General features: G+C 37.2%; 1 protein-coding gene across 6 annotated transcripts in view; it reads left to right on the top strand.

Moving 5' to 3' along the window:
* The window catches only part of GAS2 (growth arrest specific 2), an 86,080-nt gene that overhangs the window by 27,762 nt on the left and 33,879 nt on the right, over positions 1-24,439 (top strand). For all 6 annotated transcript variants that reach the window (XM_041463264.1, XM_041463267.1, XM_041463265.1 and 3 more), the window contains exons 4-7: positions 5,492-5,633; positions 14,906-14,969; positions 19,443-19,587; positions 22,804-22,911. In XM_041463264.1, coding sequence (XP_041319198.1) covers positions 5,492-5,633; positions 14,906-14,969; positions 19,443-19,587; positions 22,804-22,911 — 459 coding nt within the window. The remainder of the gene's footprint in view (positions 1-5,491; positions 5,634-14,905; positions 14,970-19,442; positions 19,588-22,803; positions 22,912-24,439) is intronic.

The following is a 24,439-nucleotide window of genomic DNA, read 5'->3' as shown; positions in this document are numbered from 1 at the left end:
GGCATTTTAACATGTGTTCATGAACTCGTTTTGGAAAAGCAGTACCAAAAATACATTTTTCCATGTGATTTCAGAGCATCGATGTAAGAGAGTCCCTTTTGGATTTAGAAGTGAACCTGACAGCATTTTTCCAGGATTGCATCATATGTTTCACTCGCACTTTCACATCCTGTATTAAACCACATGCATGCACGTCAACAAGACAAGATTGTAAAAGGAGTGTGACTGGGGAATTGTTTTCCTGATACTTGATAGGAGTAATTGCGGCCACTGCTGCTTCAAAGCAACTGTGGTCATACTATACTATGTCAACAAAAGTCAGTTTTGCCATGTGGAAACCTAATTATTTCAGAATGATCTGTTAGAAAGCACTTTTGAAATAGTCAGGCCATTTATACAACTCAGTAAAAAATATTTCTGCATGAAACCTTTCTTGAATAAAAGCTTTCATGTGTTAGAGTTTGAGCAGTACAGTGACAGTTTTGGAAATATTAAAAAAAGTAGACTTCTGTTTAAGAGGTGGTAGGAAAATTTAGTAGGTGATTATAAAATATGAGTATTTCCCTATAATTTGTGTGATAAACCTGGTAGGACTATTACTGAATAGAAAAGAGGGTGGGGCTTTTTGCTGTTCTCTTCAGCAAGACCCTAGTACTAAGGGAAATGGGATGAAACTCTTATGTATTTTAGTAAGATCGTGTGATGTCAGGGATATTTGTCTGTGTAGTGTTTGCTCCAGAAAATGACCCGAAGCTTTTGTGGTCTTTTTGGTTGTTAAATGATGTAGCTGTTGTTCGCAACAATGTCTTGTTTTCACATGTGGTTGTTTGTCACTCCTGAGCTGTTCAGGACATCTGTTAATCAAACATCTTTTCTGTCGCTATGAAACTAAGAATATCACAAATTTGCTTAGTAAAGTGTGATGTTCTGTACCTAGACTCTTACTATTTGCTGTAAGTAGCTCTTACTACCAAAAATGTGCTTTTGAAAGACACTGTAAAGGAATGTTCTAAGTTCCATGAATGTCTAAGCTTCATAGTGAAGCTAGGTTAAACCATGTGTTTAAAAGTCTTAGTTGTCAAGGCACAGAATTGTAATTTATGTGTATGAAATTTCAGGTGATTACTGACACATAAACCATCTGTTCTGAATTGCTCTTCTTGAAAGAAATTCTACGTTCAGTCACTGCAATATACATAAATCAAAAGATACAGAATCAGAGAATCACACAGAATTTCTAGGTTGGAAGGGACCTTTAAGATCAGCCTTGGCCACCTGGGCCCAGTGCTGGCTCATGTTCAGCCGACTGTCAACAAAAATATTTAGAACCAGATTTATTAATGTGTCGTTAGTACTGGGGAGCAACAGCGACCCAAGGGTCACTAGGCGTTTTCAGCATTCCTGCCAGGTGCTGCAATGCCTTCCCAGTGGCTCCTTGGAAGAGAGGCAGTCAGGTTCTCCTAGCCATCTCCTTGGCTGCTCCTGTTCCACTGGAGGCTCTGTGCCGCAGCAGCTCCTGCTCCCTGGGCCCACTGCTGGGGGCTGCTGGGCTCAGGGCCAGGGAGAGCACATGGCTTGTGCCCACGCTGAGCCCGAGTCTCCACCGAGTGCCAGATGGCAGCCACCAGTCACACACGCAAGAATCTTTTTTCTTGTGTCGTTTAGTTTGGGGTTTTTTTTGGGTTTTTGTTTGTTGGGGGTTTTTTTGTTGTTCAAAAGTTCTCAGGTAATCTAAGTGGTTTATTACAGACTTCCAGAACAGTGTTCAGGATCCTCAGCAGGACTTGAAAGAATTTAGGCTATTTATTATGGTTGTCTCAGCACAAAGCAGTTTAAAGGTACAGAACTGTCTAGAGCTGGAGAGCTGTGTGGAAGCAAACAAACCCAGCATGATGTCACTAGCTCTTCTGAGCTGTTCCTGGCATTAGAAACAGAAGTTTCTTTTCTTGGAGAAGACTCACTAGTTTTCTGCAAAGGCAAGCCTGAGAACATGGACACTGTGGAAGAATCCAGAGATGAGAACTGAGAGGTGACATGATTTGACACTGCAGGTCTGCTCTTACACATAAAGTAACTGCATCCTTATCTCCTTTCCATTCTCTCTGAAGTCCTTATGCACAAGTCTGCAAGTGCCAGGAATACTGGAGCTGGCTTCTTGGCATCTTGTTCCTGTCACAGTGCTGTTCATCCCTAGTAGATCATCCAAAATTGGCACTTTTAATTTGATGTAATAAATCAAAAGTTACAAAGAGTATAGTAGTGTCAGATATGGTTTATTTGGTCCCCTGATGTTGACTGCTAACTCAGTTCATTCAACATCTGTGTATCACTTCGGATAATCTGGTCCAAGCAGAGATTATATGGGAAAAGAATTTCATTCTGTTTGATTTTCTTGCTGTTAAACCAATTTAGAGCTGCTGATAATTTGGTTCAGTGAGAATATGGTCAAGTATGGTGTATGTACAGTGGATGTTTTCTGTAAGTGGATTGATAGAGTGCTATGATATGACACCTCTTTGTACCTACTGACAAAATGGAGTTAATTATAAAGTACTGAGTATTTCTGATTCCGCTGAAACACTAAAAACCACAGATTAATTGTCAAGACTTGAGGGAATCAAATATAATTGTGACCAGCCTCCCCTGGGACCCTGACCTGCACTCTCTGCCCATGGCCCAGAACATCCCTTTTACCTCAAGCCCTCTTCTTGTCAGAGCTGTGTTGTGAGCAGACCATCTCCAGCCTGGCTGCCTGATTGCTCCATATCTAGAGCCCCTTGAAAGAATTCATGTTGTATAGGTTTTTTTAATTTATTCTGGATTAGAGAAGAGCTGTTTTTACTTCCCTGCTTCCTTGCTTTCCCCTCCTTGTTCCAGGTTTCATGGCTAGGTCTGCTGCAGCCCTGAGTTCTGCCTTGTCTTCTGCTGTTTCTGACTTGCCTTCCCTGGACACACTAGACCTGACTTGGCTCTTCCTCCTCTGATAGAACAATTGTCTAAAGCTCTTATGTTCCCAGAATTGCCTTATGTGGTTGCTCTGGGACTGCACCGTTGCCAGTGAGGGCTGCCACTGCCTGTGCTGGGGTCACCCTTTGGCCCTGGATTATCTTCCCTCGTGGAGCAGCCCAGCTCTTGCTGCGCTCTGCCTTTTCCCATTTTGCTTTGTGCCAGTCCAGTATCCCTGCCCACTTTGCTTGTTCCTCTTTTACGCTGCAAGAGGTATGGTTGGGTTGGATCTTCTCTGGGAAATAATTTTGAAGAAGGGACTTCTTTAGGGTTTCTGCAATGTTTTAGTGCAAAATCATGGAGTGGAAGTCCTGTTTTGACAGCTTTCCTCTGCAGCCTGCACTAGCTGACCTTTTTCCAGCAGGCTGCCAGAGACTTGTGTGACTGCTTTCAAAAGAAGTCGATGTCCTTTTAACAGTAATGTAGTTAGAGACTATATTAGATTTGTCCAGTTAAAATCTCCTGGGAAAGGGTAGGGAGAGACAGAGATGGACAAATGCTGCATTTCTTCTTCCCAAGGTCTAAGTCACTGAGAGGAAATGCAACGGGAGAAACTGTCTGTAGAGTATAAGTATTTGTCTCAGAAGAGATACTCATTGTTTCTTTGAAGAAATTAGTGTAATATGAAAAGAATGCTAGCCTAAAAAATGTGTCTAGTGCTAACAGCTTTTTATTAACTTTTTTTTTAAGAAAAGAAAAAAAATCAGATATGTAAAGAGCTGAGCATTTATTTCCACTTTTTTTTTCTTTTTTTTCTCCCTCCAGAAGAATAGAAAGGGGCAGAAATAATGTTTTAAAACTTCATTGTGGTCTGATCTGTAAGATTGCCCCATATCTAGAGCCCCTTGAAAGAATTCATGTTGTATAGTTTTTTTTATTTATTCTGGATTAGAGAAGAGCTGTTTTTACTTCCTTGCTTCCTTCTTGCTTTCCCCTCCTTCTTCCAGGATGGTCCAGGAGGTGATATGGTATCTGTGGCATAAGATGAGATTTTTTTGTTTAAAATATAATGCAAAATTTGTTGGTGTTTTATATAAATTATAGAAAAATAATATTGCCTTGCAATTAACTTGAATCATAAGCTAATTTTTCCAAAACAATGAAATGTAAATTGAGTAATTGGAGTCATGGAATCATGGGGGAATCAAAGCTAGATGGTGATTTGAGGAATAGATTTAATTGCATAAATCTCTGAGACATATTTATATATCTAAGACAATCTGTTTAGTCCCCATTGACATACAGGTAAGTACAATAGTGATTATGCCTGCAGTTGTTCTATTTTGAGTTTATTTGGCTTATTGGGTAGGTAGCAGTGAGTATCTCAGTGCATGTAATCTGCCATTACATTGCTGCTGTGATGTGTGTAATATGTATAATATTTAAACTCTTTCTAAGCTGTGTTTAATACTGACATTATTATACTGCTAGAAGCTGTTAGAAGGGGAAGCCTACTCCTGTGTCACTCTCCCCATTTTCCAGTAATTTTAACTAGGAATGAGCAGAGACACCATATGTGCCATTTTCTACCTCTTAGCTCACTTTTCATTGAGTAACTACTGACTCCAGACAGAAGTAAAAATTTCATAAATCAGCATTGGAAAAACAGTGCATTCAAATCAACATAAGGTCTGAATTCCTCCATGATTTAGAGATCCCTAAAGTTTACATATCAACAATGTTTCATTTTCTGTCTTCACTTGGCTATTTTTCATAGCCAAGTAGTACAGCTATTTTTCATTTGAGGAAAAGAAGCCTTAAGTGAAACTAAATGCTAAGGACTTCTTTTCTGTGTGTCTCAGTAAATGTAGGCAGGCAGCAGGTTTGCTATGGTAATTACTCTGTTTGGTACAGATGTGGATGCTGTATCAGCAGCATCCTTTCTGATATTGAAATCATGTAAAGGAACTACTCTGGTACAGTGAGAACCTGTCTCTGTAGACCTTGACTTTGTACCTACTAGATTTACAGTCCTGTGTTGTGCACTGGAGACTTCTGGGTGTTGTTAAACAGGAGACAGGGACCTTTCTGAAGTGTTTGAAGTCATTGGGCCTCAAGACCCGTGCCTTTACACTGTGATTACCTCCTAACATTGAACTGAAAGTAATTCACCCTTAATTGTGAGGAAGTTCAGTTCCTAGTTTAAATTCTGTCTATTCTATATATATATTTTTTATTTTTTTTTTAATTCAGTGAACTGGACCAAAGACTAAATACAAAGCCTATAGTTATTAATATTCCTAAGTAGCTATAGTTGGTTCAGCTCTCAACTTCATTGTGTGGCCTTTTGGAAAGACTTTTTGGTTGAGAACTGCATGCTGTTAAATTCACTTCTCATGCTTCTTTGCTTGGAATTCTTTAATGGCCCAGGAAATAATTTGGTGGGAGTTACCCATCTATGCAAAACTTGCATAGTGATTTCATAATACTTAAGTATTATGATAGTATGTATAATTTAGCTAAATAAATAATTCCTGTTTTTCAGACCTTACCAGTTCGGAAAATTCCATGCAAAGCCAATGCTCCTTCAGGGTCTTTTTTTGCACGGGACAACACAGCAAATTTCTTATCCTGGTGCAGAGGTGTAGGTGTGGATGATACCTGCCTGTTTGAATCAGAAGGTTTGGGTATGTATTTCTTTATTCTTCATGTAGTAGTTGGTAATTTAAGATAACTTTTCCTTTGTGTTTCACCTTGAAAGACAGAAAGGCTTTTAATAGGTCCTGACACTAATTCTGAACTTTGTTTGTGTTAATTCTGCTGCTTGTCCATAGAATGAACAATTAAAGTACACATCACATACTACTCATTTAAGCCAGTTTTAAGAGGAGCTTAAATGAGAGAAAACTTTTGCTATGTTTTCTTGCACACAAATGATTTTTCACCCTACACATAGTTTTCTGAGCATGGTTCCTTAGTTTAATAAGATTTTTCTGTTTTGGGAAAGTAGGATACAAGTGCATGCACAGTTCTGTCTGCAGACATTTGGCTAGTTGTGGAGATTTAATGAATTGCACAGGAGAAGATACAAAATTTTTCTGTTTCCCATGCTGACCATTTTTCCCAGCTAGATTCCTTGTGCAGTTCTGGACAAAAATGATCCAATACTACTGCTTCATGGTGTTTCATGAAAAGAATTGTACTGCTCAGGAAAATACTACATAGTCTTCGTTGTTTTAACTCTTCTTTCTTCAAAGGAAATCTTACGAATCTTGACTTCACAGTTTTTCAGCCAAATCTCATGAAATGAAGAGTCCAGTGTTTGCTATCTGAAATCAGATAAAGCAGTCATGGTGACAGATCAATTTCTATGGAAGACAAAGGAACACACTGAAAAGCTGAAGCTTCTTTGTTCTGTTGCTCAAAAGCCTTTGCCCTGTTGAAGCTCTTACATGTGTTGTGACTGATCTATTTCCATTCTTTTACAGTCTCGTTCTGCTTCTGTAGTCTAGCACAGATATTTCTGAGAGAGTTTTTCTTTTTCATTTGTCTGTTCTTTTATCCTGGGAAGTTTTTTAATTCCATTATTTTCTATGTCTGGGAGAAAATGCTTGGCAGAGGGCAGCTTACTGTCTCAAAGGTGACAAATAGTGAGTTGAATATATGTATTGACTCTGTTTTGTTAATTAAATCTTTAAGATTAAATTCTTATTTGATATGTAAATCACATAGAAGATGAACAAAAACTGTAGTTTCAATGATTTGAAATGGTGAAGAAGTTGAACACTTACCTAGGACCAAGAAGCTTGTAAACAGCAGGAGATGCAGACCTCCAATGCCTGACACAGGCAGAAGAACCTCTGGTTAATGGAATACTTCAAGGTATTTGAAGTTTGTATTGTTATGGTAAGCCCAGCCGTTTGCCATTGTTCCACAAATCTGTTGTGCATTTTTAAGAAACTAGATCTTGTTTAGAGTTGGAATTGACATAGCTGGAATACTGACATTTCCTGATAATTAATTTTCACGCATACACAGTGCCTTGCCTGCCATAGTGAAACAGAGTGCAAATAGACCTGAAAAGGTGTGTTCCAGAGGATTTCCTCACTCAGAAAACTGAAGTGAAATACAACTGAGTGTGCAAACCTGTACTCGATTTTGTTTGATTAGTGACTGATTTTCTTCATTGATTAAAAACTAGGTTCTGTGGTTTTTCCCCTTATTGTATAATGTACTCACAGAAAAGATTTATGTTGCTTGAAATAGGATTAGGACTTGATAGCATTTTTGACCCATTTTTCTGAACTTGAGAAGGAGGTGGTAATCATGCCTTTAAAAAAAAAAAAAAAAGACAAAACTAGTAGCTATTATTCTGCTTCAGTTTAATAATTAACTCAAAGTTTTGCTTTTTTGAGATTTTCCTAATGCATTAGAAATAATGATAAGTCTTAACAGTTGCCAATCTAAAGCTTTTATGTTCCTCTCTCTCCCACAAATCACTTCACCAATGCGTAGGAAGCAAAAATTCAGCAAAGGTAAGTAATATCAAAGGTTCTTTTCAAAGCAGTGAGAAATGTGTGTGAATGACATCTGTCTTTGCACTGCCTCACTGAATTCTGCTTTTTTTTTTTTTTTTTGTTATTAATTGTGGTGAAATTATGGTTACAGAGGTAACTGTTTTTTGTGTTTTCTTCTGTTTTTCCCCATGGCTCATAAACTCAGTAAATTGGTGTGTAAATTGATAGTGATAAAGCATCTTTTTTCTGTCTGTATTAGAGAACCTTATTGTAGCAATGTTCTCAACTGAGTGGATTTTTATCCTCATTGTTTTACTCTTATTCTGTGTGCTTTATGGTATGTAAATACTGTGTAATTTAATTAAAGGCACATAGGAATATTTTCATCGTGCTACTGTATCATATAAAACATCCCTGAGGTCTTTTTCTGGCAAATATGTACTCTAGAATGATAAGAGTGATTTTGAAGATCTAGTGCCCTGAAATACTTGAATGATGGATTTATGCCACTGATTTTAAAACAAAAAAAGTACCAAGTATATTAGAGAACAGCAAAACAAAGTCTATAGTGGTTAAGAAACTGTTAATTGCTATTATTTCTCATTACTTAAAAATACTATCTCATTGTTATAAGTTCTGAAGAAGTCTTTGAGTCATGCAAGTATAACTGCACACAAATGCATCATCCATCACTGCTAATTTTTAGCACTGAGACTCAAGTGGTACAAAGGTATTCCTGACTGGAATGGAGCTGTCTCAAACAGAGACTAGAGCAGATAGATAGATTGATAGATACCTGACGAGCATGCAGGTAGGTGATGTCAATGGCAATCTTGAGTATTGTTAGAGGCTTCCTTCTGCAGAGGGTTGACATTTCAGGGCTGAGCCACACAAGCGGGTGAGCAGACCTGATCGTGTCGCTTTACTCTTGCCCTTCACTTGTGGACTAATTTAAGCAATTAATGTAATTATTTTAAGTTAAGCACAGTTTCAAATGCTGTGTTGGATTTGGGCTGTTCTGCCGAGCTAAACAAGGAAACAACATCGAAGTCTTCAAAATAAATAGAAGGAAAAGTAAATAGAACGAAAAATAGAGGTGCTTGACATACCAGTAGATACAATTATGCTGTCTAATCACTAGTTACTTTAGATATCATTGGAAGAGAATGGTAGAGAGCTCAAAAATTTGAAGATTTGTACTGCTAATTTGTTAGTAGTCTACAATATGATGTAGTTTGTCTTGCTGAATGTTATAATGCTTTCACATAGGTTAAAATGCAAACAAATTGGAAACACAGTTTCCTGTTAAGATTTGTAACACAGCCAGAGCTGACTGGTAGCAATTTATCTCTAAGTGCAGAGACATGGCAGGAAAGGCTCCGAGTTAATGGCTTTGTGAAGAAAAGGTGGCTGGGGCAGCCGATGTAAGAGCTACAGCTCACACATGAACATCTGTAAAAATTATAGCAACACAGTACATAGGGATAATCTTGAGTGCTGCAAAATAGAGGGACACCATGTGTGCTCCCTGCACTCATTGCCAAATGTAGCATGTTTGTCATATTCTTTACTTTTAAAGTTTGTGCATTTAAAGGAGAGGGAATTAGCTTTGTTAATACCAAAAATTATGATCCAAAATCCAAGTTTTGATCATCTGTGCAAATCTTGAGGTACAGTGTCATTAAATGGTCTTAGATGTATCAGCCTATGTGGGACCCTGAACATGATGTGTTAACTCTCTCGTGCAGTGTAATACTGCCTTTAACTCCTCTGTGCCCATAAATATACTTTGTAAATTCCCCTGTAGGGCTTTAGGGCAGCAGATCCCCACAGCTCTGGTAATTTTCTTCATGGAAGCATTCTAGGTGGAGATACTTGTAATTTTGCTCATGCCTGAAGAGTAAAATACTCAAAGGAAACTCTTCTTGGACAAATAAGAATGGTAAGATTTTCTGTGATTGTTTTAGTGAACATAAAACATAAGTTCTGAACTCTTTGTGGTAATGCAGTGTTGTTGGATGATTATAGGATTTGGAACCAATGAATATTCTGCATCTCTTCCGTGATAAAGTCTACCCAGTAAGAAAAGGGTTTGCCACTGAGTGTGCCAGCATGCTGATATGTAATCACTTTTGGGAGTTGTTGGATGCTGTTGATGATTAATGTTTTGTGGTTGTATATTCCGTGCACCTGCACACACAGTATGTGACATGGACTTCTTTTGATGCAACTGATTGATTTGAGTTTCATGGACAGGTTTCCTAAATAAATGCATTGAGTGTTTTAGTGGAAATAGTAAACTGAAACACAAGCACCTCTGATCGCTCTTCTAACATTGTTGGTTTAAAGGTTATTTTAAAAAATACTCAGATGTTGCTTGCTTAAAAATATTTTGTACACGGGGAAGATTATTTTTTAAATTATAACTGTAGTTTATCTGATTTCAAGATGCAAGGTTTTTCTGTTCTTTTATATTGAAAGTCTACATATTGTAACACTATGTTAAAATTTACTTGAAGTTGCATCAGAATAAGATTTTGTCCCATCTTTCACAACTCTTTACTAAACTACTCATAATATTACTGAATATGTCTCATTTTGAGGACTATAGAAGCATCCTAGACTCTTTGTTGTTACCACTGGATTTGCATGTTAAACTAATGAATTTCAGTAAATTGGTGGTGTTCGGATGATCTCTATATCCCTTCTACATTAATTCTTTACTATCCTTAGATCTAGTATGTTTGACTCCTTAATTGTTTTGAGATTTCCATAAGTGATTGAGCTGAAATGGGGCAGGGAGTATAGGGGAAGCACAAGCGTGTCATAGCATAACTCTGATGCAGAAACAAGGGTAAGTTTGTTATAAGTTAACAGAGTGTTTACAAAACAATATTGGAGGTTTTTTTTAGGAACCAAAAGCCTTCTGTAGGATCAGAGTAAAAATTAAAGGAAAATGTGAGAGACAATAGGAAAAAGGATCAAAGGGCCATCCTTTTGGAAAACTTACCCTAAACTAGTGTGAGTTCTGATGGCAATTGGAAGCCTGTGATAATAAATACTAAGGCACTTGGTAAAACTCTCTGCTTCTAGTGGGATAAGGAATGCATTACAAACAGAAATCATATTTACTTTTTATTATTCAGCTATGCCTGATATCTTAATCTTTAAAACAAACAAACAAAAAAGTCAGAAGGAAGATGACTTCATTAAAAATGGTTTATAAAAGTGTTAGGAGCCAAGATTTGAAACTTGGCAGGAAGTTGTGAGAAGTTTATTTCTGTATTGTGATTGAATATTCCACTAATTTAAAACAAATACAAAACCACAAACAAAACAAAAGCCCTGAATGTTGTTGTGAACTTTCAGTTTCAACCTGTTCAGTAAACACATGGACTCCATGTGTGTTCTGTCTCCTCAGAGTCACAGGTTGTAATAATGCTGAAAGCAGAGGCTGCTCCTCCTCTGCTTCGCCTGGTAGCTTCCAGGCACTGAGATAAGGGGCTCTGGGGAAGCACAAAGGTTGAGTGAAAAAAGAGGAATACCTGTAAAAAGAGAATGGGACAGCAACAAGATGTGAAGAAATGGTATTGCCAGAGAGAAGCAAAGATAAAAACTTCCAGGAACTGAAAAGGAATTACTGTTAACAAAGAGTGGCTGGAGGTAGCATGAGAAGATGCAGGCAGCGAGGACAGCAAATAAGAAGCATTTAGAGATAAGATGAAAAGCAAAAAGGCAGGACACCTAAAATAAGCCAGACTTGTTCACACTGTTTCTCTGTCTTCCCATTGCGTTCTTGTCAAGCAAATGCCAGCGGTGAGATTCTCTAGAAAGAGGGATATTTCCATTCATTTTATGCAGGGGATCTGCATAAAATAACATTTATTGGTCTCTGAAGTCCCCAGATACATGTGCTGTATAGTCCTCAGGAATGCTATTATTTTCTCCTTGGAAGCACTGTCCTATGAGCTGAACTGATGTTTGTTTTTGTGGTTGGTTATTGCCTGCACACGTCTTCATCCTCTAACAATGATGTCACTGTGCCACATTGTTCAGTGTGAAATGCATGAAATGTGTCTAGGTTGTGTTGAGTCAGACTTGCCAAAGGTCTATGAATTTTGTTTGAGTAGAAAATTTTTTTACTTTTTTAATCAAATTTTCTTCTGGCTATATTTATGGATCTTTCTGCAAATAGTGGTAGTTGAACCTCTCTTTTTCATCCATTCCAAAGTCATTCAGATGTACATATGTATGAATTTCAATTTACTTGGTTTGACTATTCCAAACCCAGTTTATTTATATTTTGGGGTATGCCTTACTTCTTAAAATCAAGTTTTATTTTGGGGCTGTCATAACTGGTTTAAAACCAAAATAGCAGAATATACTTCTAGGGTCATGAATGTAACACTTTAAAAATACTGATTTACTGCTAAAGGTAAATATTTAATGTAATTACTATGCTGTGGGAAGGAGGAATATTGAAAATAGCTGAATGTCCAAGTGTTCATCATTTATATTTTAGTAACAGATGGCTGAAGAATAAATATATTTTTCCTAGTGCAGTGCCTGTTTAGTTTTCATGCTTTGCAGTTTTACTTCTGTAAATATATCTGGATGAGATTAGAGGACAAATGCATACCTCTCAAAGGGCTGCACAGACACTGGGAAAAGATACTGGGATGAGCATTAACTCACAGCACTTACATTTTTCATGTCAGTGGAGCTGCAAGTTGGAGTCACAGAGGCTGGAGGTCTTCCTCAGGGCATTATTACCTAGAGATGTTCAAGCCTGTGGGGTCTCCTTCTGGGTCTCATACATACATAGAACAAAGTAATTGCTTTCAGAGCTTTAACTAGACATTGACATATCTTTTTCAGGTATGGTATTTTTGCTTCATGCATTTGTGTTAGGTGAGTCTTTAGATTACCAAAAGTTTATATGGCTGATGTCTTGACCTTAACTCATTAAAAGCAAATTTATTTTTATGCCATTCAGGTTTTTTCTGATTAATACAAAGAGTCACACAATTACTTTTTGGTCTCAATTCAATCTGAGATGTAAGATGCAAATATTTTTAATATTGTGGAAATTTTATAAACCTGATTTTTTCACTCACAACAGCATAAGAGCTTTAATAGGTGTTTCTGAAGAGTAGATTACAATATACTCATAATTACTTTTTTCTCTTTTCTTGTACTTTTCCTTTGTTCTTCTTAAAGTTTTGGGGAGTTGATTATGCAAACAGCCACTGACCTTTCTTGATTTATTGATTTTGGATTTTGCTTATATGCTTTGCTGAACTTCTTTACAGATCATTACCTATTCTCAATTGTGGAGGGGAAAAAAAAACCCTATTGGTTTATGTTGGTATTTCATAATTGTTATAACTTGCCCCTGAAGGCAAGGGTAACTGAGCTTCTTGCTAGTAGATTCCTTTGGGCAGGTGAGAGTGAAACCACACTGAGTGACTAGTGTTTATATGTATATATATATGGCAGGTTTATTTTAGATCAGTTTGGTTGCAATGGAAAGGAGGTATGTAGCCATTTTGGCTATTATCATCTGTAAAAGTGCCGCAAAGTATGAAGATACCACTTAAGAAAATACAGAGGGAAAAGAGAGAAAGGATAAGAACAGAAAGTGAAGTGAGACCTAATTGTGGCAATTTCAATGTCTCTTGTTTAAAGTGATGGTCACAGTTTTGATCTGTTGAGGGTAGGGTAAGCCCATGAAACTCCAGGTTCAGTGGGTTTAAATACAGTCAGGTTCAGGTGACAGCATCCAGGGTACCACTCCTGAGGCGAGGGTGTTGCAGTGTTCCAGCACTGTGGATCAGATGCAGTCCTCTGGTGGGAAGCCTCAGAAATGAGTCTGGGCACACTTTGGGGGACCTGGCTGGTCTGTGACACCTAAAGCATGCCAGATGCCTGTCGCAGCAGTGTGGCTGAGCAGTTGTGTGTCAATGTGTCTGCGGGTCCCAGGACAAGGGAAGAGATGCATCTGAATCCATATTTCTTAGAAGGCTGATTTATTAGATATGATATTATGTTATATTTAAAAAGCTGTTCTAAAGCTATACTAAAAGGAATAGAGAAAGGAATACATCAGAAGGCTAGGAAAGGAATGAATAATAAAAACTCATGACTGCTCAGAGCCTTGACACAGCTGGACCATGACTGGTGATCAAGTAAAAACAATTCACCTGAGACCAATCAAAAGATGCACCTGTTGGTAAACCATCTCCAGACCACATTCCACAGCCATCAGATAGTTATTGTTTACATTTCTTTTCTGAGGTTTCTCAGCTTCTCAGGAGAAAGTCCTACCGAAAGGATTTTCATAAAATATCACAGTAACAGTTGTGCCCCATCAGAAGGGATGTATGCCTTCAGGCCCATGTGAGTGTCCCTTCCATGAAGGGGAGTTTTACACTGAGCCAGTTATGTAAGGGAGGACATTGCCATGATAAAAAGCACTATTCCACTTTGCAGAATCTGTTTCTTATGAGTCTTTTCCCTTATTTGGCTCAAAACCCAGCTTGTTGCCAAACAGAAGTCTGTTTTGGTCATCCTCTGCTGGTGGGTGCACACCACCTCTGTGCCTGGGCTGCTCTTACACAGTTATTTCACCATCACACACCCAAAAACCCTCCCCCTCTCTTTGCAGTAAGGAATGCAAACCTGGCCTCAGCAAAGCACCTGCTCCTTTTGCAAATGGGTGGTTGGGACGTTAACCCCTAACATTTCAATCTCTCACAAAAATTAGAAGATCATGCTGTGTCACAGCTACTTCTGAATCACAAAAAACCTATTCTGTGTGGAATCCAGGCATGCAGATTTGCATTATATGTATGTATGCATAAAGAAGAAAACTCTTTTTTTGTCTGTTTGGGGTTTTTATACTGTGGAGAGCTGATTCCTAAAGCATTCTAGTCTCATATTTAATTTAAGAGTAGATGTGAAAAAAAATTCAGGACCAAATTTATAGTGAGGTATGTCTTTGTTAATGCAACTTTGTTATTTTTTAAAATTAAATTGGCTAGGAAAAATAGTGATCTAAAGGATATGAATTGTCTTAGTTTGTAGAAAGAAAAGTATCAATCTAATGTTATTATTTTTTACTTTCTACTAATTAAAGTGTTGTGCCAGATATCTTGATTATTTTTAAAAAGTTATGAACTGCTTGCAGGTTACCAGTTACCCCAAATAATTATTCAGTGATTTAGGTAATTAAATGGAGTTTCTGAAGTGTCTGAGCTCTGAGAACCGTTCATCAATCCCATCCTTTTTATTCCAATAAAACTCTACTGAAAGCCAAAGAACACAAACGTGTATCGGAGTCAAGAGTAACAGATGTTGATGACTAGGTTCCATTCCATCACTAAGATCATTAAAATAGCCTTTATTTATCAATGTTTTCCATCTTCATTTTGCTTTTCTAGTACTCCACAAGCAGCCAAGAGAAGTGTGCCTTTGTTTGCTGGAACTTGGAAGAATTGCAGCAAGGTAGGTGAAAATATTCTAAGACTGTTGAAATATTTGCATTCTTGACAGCAGGGGCTATTGACCGACATATTAAATCAGCACATCTCAAGCTAACTTTCGTGCTCATTAGGTTCAAATAGAATGTTTGATGTCACTCTTGAGGATGTCACTCACTGGATGTCACTCTTGAGGGCAGTTGTTAGCAAATATTACAAAATACCTGTATGTCAGTGAAGATATTTGTAGGCTATCCTTCTATTAGGAGAGGAAGAGTTTGAGAAACTTTTTTTTCCCATAAAGCTTTGAGCCATTTCTCCTTCTAAAGTTAGATCTCTCTATAAAAAACTGCAATTTAATGAAGTTTTCTGGTAATAAGGTGATCTTCACTTGATCAAAATCTGACCAAGATGATTTTAGCTGTGCTGGACCTTCAGTACATTGTCATGTTCTCTTTGACATAAAGACACAGACTTTTGCTAAGCAATCAAAATTACAGCAACTGGAATGTGATTTTCCCCCCTTTTTGCAGATGTAGATTTAACCAGCATAGTGCATAAGATTTACTGAAAAATGCATTAGTAGCAGCACTGCTGCCCAGTCTTGCATGTAAATTGCAGTTGCATTCATTGATGTGTGTAAAGTTGAAGTACCTTGCTATTCAGGTAGTTTCATTAATTTCAGAAGAATTCCTTGTGGTAACAATCAAGGTGAGGGAGACCCCTGTTTATTCCTATTTTAAGAACTAGTATTGGCTGTTTTAAAATTGCATGATGTGTATTCATATTTTGTGAATGAACTCACATGGAAAACTAGAAATTTGTCTCATGGTCAAGTTCCAGAAAAACCCTTGCTGTCAACGGAAGCTTGCATAGGAACAGCAATGATCAAAAAATAGTGATTTCAGGTTTTCAGTTATTTTGTTATCTCTACAACTTGTGTTCAAATGGCAAATTGTTTTAACTTCCCACAAAGCAGAAAGTATTTTGATCTGCAGGTGCATAATGAAATTAATTTTAATGAATCTTAATTTACCTGTGCAAACAAAGTGCTTTCAAGACCAGCTTGGAGACAGACCTACCAGCACCCAAAGCCCCTGTGCCTGGGGCATAGCTGTCAGGGTGTCTGCCCCAGTTAGTTCCTTTATAGGATCCAACTTCCTCAGGTAATGCATGCTTGTGGTTAGACAGTGTTGGATTCTGCTAAAGTGGGTTGAGTTAGATTCATCTCATTTTGCAGTGAGATTTGGTGTCTCAATAGATCTACAAGGGAATGAAAACAGAACCTTATGCTTTAAATTTGTCTTAAGCTTCCACGTCTCGGATGCTTTCTGTTCCAGAAATGAAAAGAAGTACGGAACAAATAAATAAGCCATGCTTTCATTTATGATGCATATCTATCCCTTTACCCTTAAAATATTTGTAGTCTATTTTTTATTTATAATGTATGAATATTACCATATATCATTAATGATTCTTTTATATATTGTGTTTCCATTTCTGTATTTATGTTTCTTTATTTTAATTATATTTGTAGCTTAGGGGTCAAATAATATGTTTGTCTACTTTTCCCTGCTCTAGTATCTCTTCAAAAACAAACAAATCCCCATTTATAATCTTGTATGCTTCCAAGGCACACAAAAACTGAACTGTCAGGTTAATACAATTGCAAACCAAATATGTGATGCCTGTTTTGCCTGAGCTGTGGTAAACCAGAACTGTATGGGAAATGAGAATTGATAATTGCCTTCTTTGAGGGTGGGGAAGGAGCCCAGTAAAGTGAGGTTGCTGGGCTGCTTTAAACAGGAGGGAAGTCAGATGTGTGCTTTGTCAAGCAAACTGGGTCTGTTGGCAGTCTTAGGGATCTGTTTTCCAGAACAGGAGCTGTAGAGATCTTTGAAAAAACGCCTCAATCTGTATTTAAAGAACAAAAAGTGTCAGAGACACTGAGTAATTGTAGAAGCAGAAAGATATGTCCAAAGTGGCTTACTCATCACAAGGACTCAGCTTTGGGCACACTTTGCCCAGCTAGATTACTCTTAGTTTTCAGGTCTGTAACTCCTGAAAGTCAACCTGAACTTTTTTATTTAATGCAAATGAACTTGTGGTTGAGGTACAAGTGAGGAAGAATGAGGATTGCTTGAGGAGGAGTTAAACTGAGCTCTGTTCTGCTCGACTTGTATTCAACAGATACTCTCTGGAGGAGGGGAGACAGGTGATAATTTACCTTTGCTTTAGGAATGCTTTTAGCATGTTATCACATAGTATCCTCTTAGACAAATCAGGGACATGTGGTCTTGATGGATGGAGTGCACAGTGAGCGGGAAACTGGTGTGACCACTTGGCTCAAAAAGTGGCAGTTCAAAGATATTAATAAAAATACAATTGCCTGATAAATTATCTTGAATTTCAGCTTTTTATGAAAACAAAGTTCTGAGATCGTCTGCAAAACTTCAATAGTTAAAATGAGGCCTTGTGTCACTGGCAGATGTTATGTCAATACAGTGAGATTTATGAGAGAGGGAAGTGTCCTACAGGGTGGAATTGACCTCTGAAAATGCACAGGACTGTTGCAGTGGGTTGCACAGGTCCAACATTCTCCTAAGTATTTGAAAGTCAGAGATTATACAATGGAAAGCAGATAAATTATTTTTTTCTGCACAAAGGATGAAGTTCTTGGGTTACTGTTAAACTCTGCAGGGTTAAGCAACCCTCACAGGTCTTTTGGAATTACTATTGGAAAATTTCAAGGTCTTTCTGCTATTGTGTTCAATTTTACCTTGATAAAAACAGAAAGTGGTGCTCTAAAAAGTCTAACAGAGATCATGTTACAGTCCATTGCTGCTTCACGTGTAGTTGTGAGAAGCCAGGCTAGAAAGAAGCAGAAAAGGAAATGCTCAGCATACCTTCCCAGAATTTGCACCTCTACCCCTCTCAGAAAAGATGTGGCTTTTTACAGTTTCAGTTTTCCAGCAACATTGCTTTGGGCTCGTACAGCATATGGGGGAAAAAAGTGTGTGTGTTTGTTTGATCGTTGATCTTATTTTTCAGCTGTTCATCAGAGAAATTCAGAATACTGGAAGTAGAGGAAACTTTAAAAATCTGTCACAAAGATGAAATTTAGAAACTATGAAAAGTAGTAGAAGCAAAAAAGCAACATTTCTTACCGCGGAAGAGTTTTATTTGATGAGTAAGGCTGTATGCAGAAGTAGGCTTAGAGCCCAGTGGGAATTACATGATTTACAGCCTGTCAGCATCTGCAGACAGACAGGAAGTAAATCGATTGTATATAAGTGCTTGCTTCAATGTTGGCTGGCTTTTCATTACGCAGACTGCACCAGTTAGAAGCCAATACAAGCACAGATTTGGTTCCTGGTTTGCTTTCTATTAATTTACTAGGCAGTAGTATGACTAAATTAAACATTATCAGGAAAATGCAAAAGCTAGTATGTGGGCTTATATCTTTTCTCTGTACACTTCTAAGATCATTATGGTATTTAGCTTTAATTTTCATTATATGTATTTCTTACTGCTCCATATTTTAGGGTCCAGGTCTCTACCTAGATAAGTCACTATAGTTCTCATCTGGACCATGGACTTCTCTGCTGCAGAAAAAAAAAATATAATTTCATTTGTGCGAGTAGTTTGCTATGACAAGTCTACCTGGCATGATAACTTTTCCAAGGTGAAGTCATTCTCTGAAAAAGGAACTCTGGGTGTTTTTCTGGGGTTCATGCAGTGCTGGCAGGTAAAAAAAAAACCCAAAAACCAGAAGGGGATTATCGGTAATTAGGAAAATGGGATGCGCTTTTAGACTTTTGACTTCTGTCCAAGCTCTGCTGCTTGCTGTGAGATACTGACTCAACCACTTGCCATAAAGCTTTCAGAAGATCTTTCAAAAAGAACCTTGCTCTTCAGGTGCTCTGGTTTGAGTTTATCCATGATGAAGTTGCATGTATTTTATTCTAGCTGGAGCTACAAGTGTGTTGCCACTGTAAACAGAGATCTGAAGACTCTCTGTCAAAAATCAATTAGTAGAAACACTAACCACTTCTGAATAGTAATGGCCATTTTTATTTCTTCAGAAAATACTAATACAAAATATAAGTTGCTAAGTAATTTGAAAAGATTCTGTTTGGAAAGAAAGAAAATACAATAGAAAAAAGTGCAAATGTACTGAACTTGACCTGTCCTGCATGATATTGCAATTTCTGAGGTCCATTGTTCATAAATTATTCACCAACATTTATGATATCAGACAGAGAAGCTGAAAAAGTACCTGTATTTCCTGTCAATTTGATTAACTGAGAGACTGCATCTAAATTTTTTTTCTATTAATTTGGAATTATGGCAGTATGGCTTGGTGTATTTTAAACATGTTTATTAATGTGTATCATTCTGTTATTGCACACAAAGTAGAAATTCTTTCCACTGTTTTGTTTTAAAATACATAATACTTTCTATGGACTAGTAATTTATATTTGCATGTTTCCAAAAGGTGTGGGGTAGAACCTCCTGGATTAATAAAACTGGAAAAAGAGATTGAACAAGAGGAAACACTTTCAGCTCCCCTTCCATCTCCTTCACCATCACCCACAAAGTCTCCTGGGAAAAAGAGTACAGGGAAACTCTTGGATGATGCTGTAAGTTGTGGGAGGAAGCTTCTTCCTATCTTATTGATTCTGATATGCACTTACTTGCAAAACACACACAAGCCTGAGTTTAACATCTCACTCTATTTTAAACATTTGTCAATTTATAGAGTTATTTGGTTTTTGACCACAATTATTTATGTCTGAAGTTTAGGGGAAAAAAAGTCAGACTGTGTAGGAGCTCTGCAGCTTAGCCTAGCTTGGTGCTTAGGGCCACATTCTCTTCTTATTACTCTTTTACTCCTTATTCACCAACTCCCACTTGGTGCTTTGTCTGAGGAAGGACTGAATCAGGACAAGATTTGGCTCATACTGACTTGTACTGAATGTTAACAAACACTTCTGAGATATTTCAGCCTAATTTTTTGCTGTTCTGCATGATTCTCACATAGTAAAGAAACAAGCATTGTTTTCCTCATTGTTAGAATCTTGCTTTGAATTTCATTAAACTTGTTGCAGCATATTGAGTGTTCATGTTTCTGGTGCAAACCCACAGGGGTTCATTTGAAATAGCTGGAATCAGATGAAAAGGACACATTTTGAGACCATGAAGAGGTTAAACTGGAAAAGTACAAATCTAGCCTGTAAAAAGAAGCAGTTACCATAGTAACTACTACATTGCAAGGTAGATGTGCCACCTGGGAGTTACAAAGCACTTCTTGAAAAATCCATGTGCCACTTTCCTGTTACAAAGAGCAGATGGAATATAATGTTCCTTCATTTTATTGAAACACTTTTTTTTTTATTTGATGACTATAATTACATTTAAAATTTTCTGGTTTGTATTTGTTCCTTAACTTTGCAAAAGCACTTGTGTTTCAACAGAACTGAGAAAGAACAGTTATGTGTAGAAGGAGGCTGGTGACTGCATATCATGTAGAAATTGAACAGAGAGAATGTAGGTTTTCTCTAACCACCTCCTTTAATTTAGAAAGCAGTATGGATAGAAACAGAATGGAATTCATCCAGCTAGAGTCCTGACCTGCACTGCCCCAGACACTCACACCATAAAATAGCAGCAGTTTCTCATATAGTCCAGACTTCAAATAAAATAGAATATAATTCCTCCCTCTGCTTCCTTATTTGATTTCCAAATTCCACTCAATGCTTCTGTGTCCTTTGGGACAGTAAGGCAATGGAACCCACAACAGCAGGATCAGCAGTGAAGATCTTACTATCCTCTGCTTTACATCAGAATAGATCTGTTGGCTTTCATTCTCCACAGGCAGAAGATGGGTCTATTTTGCTTACACAGTTCAAAACAGCCTTGAACTTGTTTAGGCCCAGTTACTCTGGGGTTTTGATTCCTTATATGAACTCTGGTGGACGAAGCATTAAGTTCCTACTACCCATTTTCAGCTGTCAGGGTGATAATGCCATAGGATATTATATCAGGAATCCCTCATTATTGAACAGTATTCAGAGGGCCATTGCCAAAAAGCTCCCTAAGCATGATGAGTCTTGGTAGCACCTTCCAAGAAAGACAGGAATACACCTTTTTCATCCTCAGCAATCTGCACTTGGATTTAAGTAATCAGCCACTGATTTCATGTAAGTTATTCCTATTGTACATTAACTGTCTAAATAGTTTATTCAGCAGAAATGGAGGCTAAGTCTCATCCATGTTGATAAAAATAATTTGAGTAACTGATGTTAAAATTCAAAACTTGATACGTTCAAACTGAAGGATAACTAATCTGATACTTGAGAAATACTTTATATGTGTAAAATACATGTAGAGCTCCTCTGTTAAGTCTTATTTTAGTTATTTTTTCATAAAAATATTATTCCCTGATTAAAAATAAATAAGTCTTAAGAATACTTATAAAAACCCCTCCACAATTAAGTAATGATGTTATTCAAATAAAGGCATTGAACCATTTCAGAAATATTTGGAAAGCCTTTAAATCACTCAACAGAGCTAGTTTCAAAAGTATAGAAACAATAATTGGTTGCCTTATAAGCTCTTCTGGCTTATTTAACATACTGTAACGTAATTCTTAAAGCAGATCTGAAAAACATTTGTACATCAGAAGCCTTATCTATTCATGATAAACAAAACACTCATTAGAGTGCTACAGCTTTGGCCAAGCATTTTTTCTTTTTATGAAAAAATATAAGACTTTAATTTGTTAGCTATTCTGAAAATATCCTTTCCTGGGCCTCAGACCATTTTTCCAGGCTTTGGTTTACAAGCTGGATATGAAAATGTCTTTGGAATATTGTTTGAAGTGGACAAACATCTACAGGTTCCTCTGGCATTTTGCATTGTTTGATGCTGACATACTAGGTAGGTATTTTGTCCAAGAAAACCACAGTGTATGAAAATGCTGCACTTATTCTGGCTGTTCCTATGCAGAAGTGCAATTTGAATACCAAAGAAGAGTTTCACAGCCAGACCTGCTCTTTTGATATTGATGCCTTTGCTACTTTCTCATCACTGAAGAGTACAAAATGTACTTTTACTAAGCATCACTGTCTGTGGTAGCACATGCCAGAGCAAGGAGGCCAAAGTCAAGCTGGTGCAGCTAATAACATGCAGGACAGTGGTTTTCATCTGTTTTTTCTCAGCCCTTATTTTTTGGGGTTATGTAGTTAGGTTTGGCAATGATAGTGTTCTTGAGGTCCCTTAAATTAGCTTGGATTTAGCTAACCCTAACAAGGAGATCATCAAATAGCAGTTGAAACTACTGGGGAGTGTCTTGGCATTAATTTTTAATCATGTCACAATATTTTCTGTATGCTTTTTTCCTAAGGGGTTTGAGCACAATTTTAAAGAGGCAGAGCCTCTTAATGGTAAGGAAGATACCTCTATATTTATATATATTTAGAAGGCAGGATGCATCTTGTGTCACCTTCATTTTGCCTGTTTAACTGTATTAGCACTTTGAGCTGATTCATCATAAAATACTGAGAGTACAGGTACAGAAGTTTGGTGCTGGACTCCGTGTAACAAACTGCTTGACTTCAGATAAAGAGTGCAAACTTGATGCTGAACTGTGCAACATTTTTAACTCAGCTGCTAAATCATTGCTATTGGAAGCACCATAGGGTGCTTTCTGGGGTTACAGAAATGTTAACCAAAACCAAGAAAAATATCATCAATTCATACTTAAATTAAATGATACATTATGACAAGTGTCTTATTGAATGTTTTGCTATCCATGCTATTTTAAACAGTTCCTATTAATGACTTCTTTTTTATAGGTTAAACACATTTCTGAAGATCCACCTTGTAAATGCCCTAATAAGTTCTGTGTGGAGCGTCTTTCACAGGGAAGATACAGAGTTGGAGAGAAGATCCTTTTTATTAGGGTAAAGATTTTATTTTCACTTTTTCATTTTTACTTTCTTTTTACTTTACTGCTACCTTCCACTTTGAAAATTACATCACTGATTAACAGGAAAAAATATTTCTGGTTAACCAGCACTGACTCATTTTTATGACACAGTTGGAGAATAAATAACCTATGATGTGTTAACTGGCCCAAGGAATTATTAGTATGTGATAAATATCCTTCTGACTTTAGGTCATTGAATTTGCTCTCTCTTTAATCAATTGCAACCAAAAGAAAAGTATTCAGAAATAGAGCTGGTGACTTCTGAGTTTGGCTTGAAAGAATATCCACTGCATTAAAACAGCCTTTCTCCCACTCTGTTTTGACTGATACTATTTAACAGGTCGGGAAACAGATCAAAGGCTTCAGGATCATTGAATTGCCAAGTCATGACTAAGATATATTGCTAAAGCAGCGTGAGCAAACCATTAAAATCCATAGCATGTCATTTGATTGACAGATATTTCCAAAGCCAGAGCTGTATTTCAGACTTTGTGTGTAGATTATTAACTCCCATAGCACAAAGTTAATCAGTATCAATACTTGCTAGCATTATTGTATGGCTGAATTCAGCACATCTATACTTTCAAAGATTAATTCACCTGATCCACTTAATCTTCTCTGTATATGGCTATGGTAATAATAATTGAAAACATGCTAATCTTGTTATTCTGTAGTTGTATGTTAAGAATCTGATTCATACTCAACTTCCCATCTTCCTCTCTGCATGCACTATTCTTGAGTCATGACTTGACAAAATGATAGGTCTTGCTCCCAAATAACTCTTATCCCTATTTTGCTAAAGGCTCATAACTGTGACCTGATAAAACTGAGCATTTGTAACCAGAAGAAGTCAGAGGGATCCCTTCTTATCTGCAGAAGTCAAGTTCCTGGTTCAACAAAATACCAGAGCGCTTATTCAGCCACAAACTCCTGCTTCACATAACTTGCAGTGAAGTCAGTGGAGGCAGATGAGGGTTTGGGTTTTCTCGGGAGTGTGAAGTTGGGAACATGTATAAGTACTGTGCTGAACAAGTACTGAGAACTCCTAATGAATTCAGTAATAGGTCATAAAGAAGAAGAAATAAGGGATTTGTGAAATCTCACAGATATTTGAGTATAAAGGATTAATAGCTTTTCTGGTTTGTAGCTAGTAAGGGACTTTTTTAAAATTCTGCAGTATATTTAGGTAATAGCTTTATTACTAGTTTCAAACCACTTTGAGGAAGGTAATGATTATTAACTAAAGACCTCAGTAATCTGGCACAGTTTAACATTTACATTTTCTTCCTTTTGGTTTTCATTTTAAAAACAGTATCAAAGTATTTTTAATATTTTTGTTTTGAGAAACTTGAGTTCTGCCAGAATGGTGAGTGTCAAATTCCCTTTTGCTGACTTCTTTATTATGCAATCTAGTCCAAGCCAGATTTCATTCCAAATTTGCAAACAAAAATCCCTTTTCATATCACACTACTGCATTCCAAGTTGAATTGTGCAAAAAAATA

This window comes from Pyrgilauda ruficollis, unplaced genomic scaffold (assembly GCF_017590135.1).
Source record: "Pyrgilauda ruficollis isolate IOZ18807 unplaced genomic scaffold, ASM1759013v1 scaffold163, whole genome shotgun sequence".
Lineage (NCBI taxonomy): Eukaryota > Metazoa > Chordata > Aves > Passeriformes > Passeridae > Pyrgilauda > Pyrgilauda ruficollis.
This window is presented reverse-complemented; position numbering and strand designations above follow the sequence as displayed.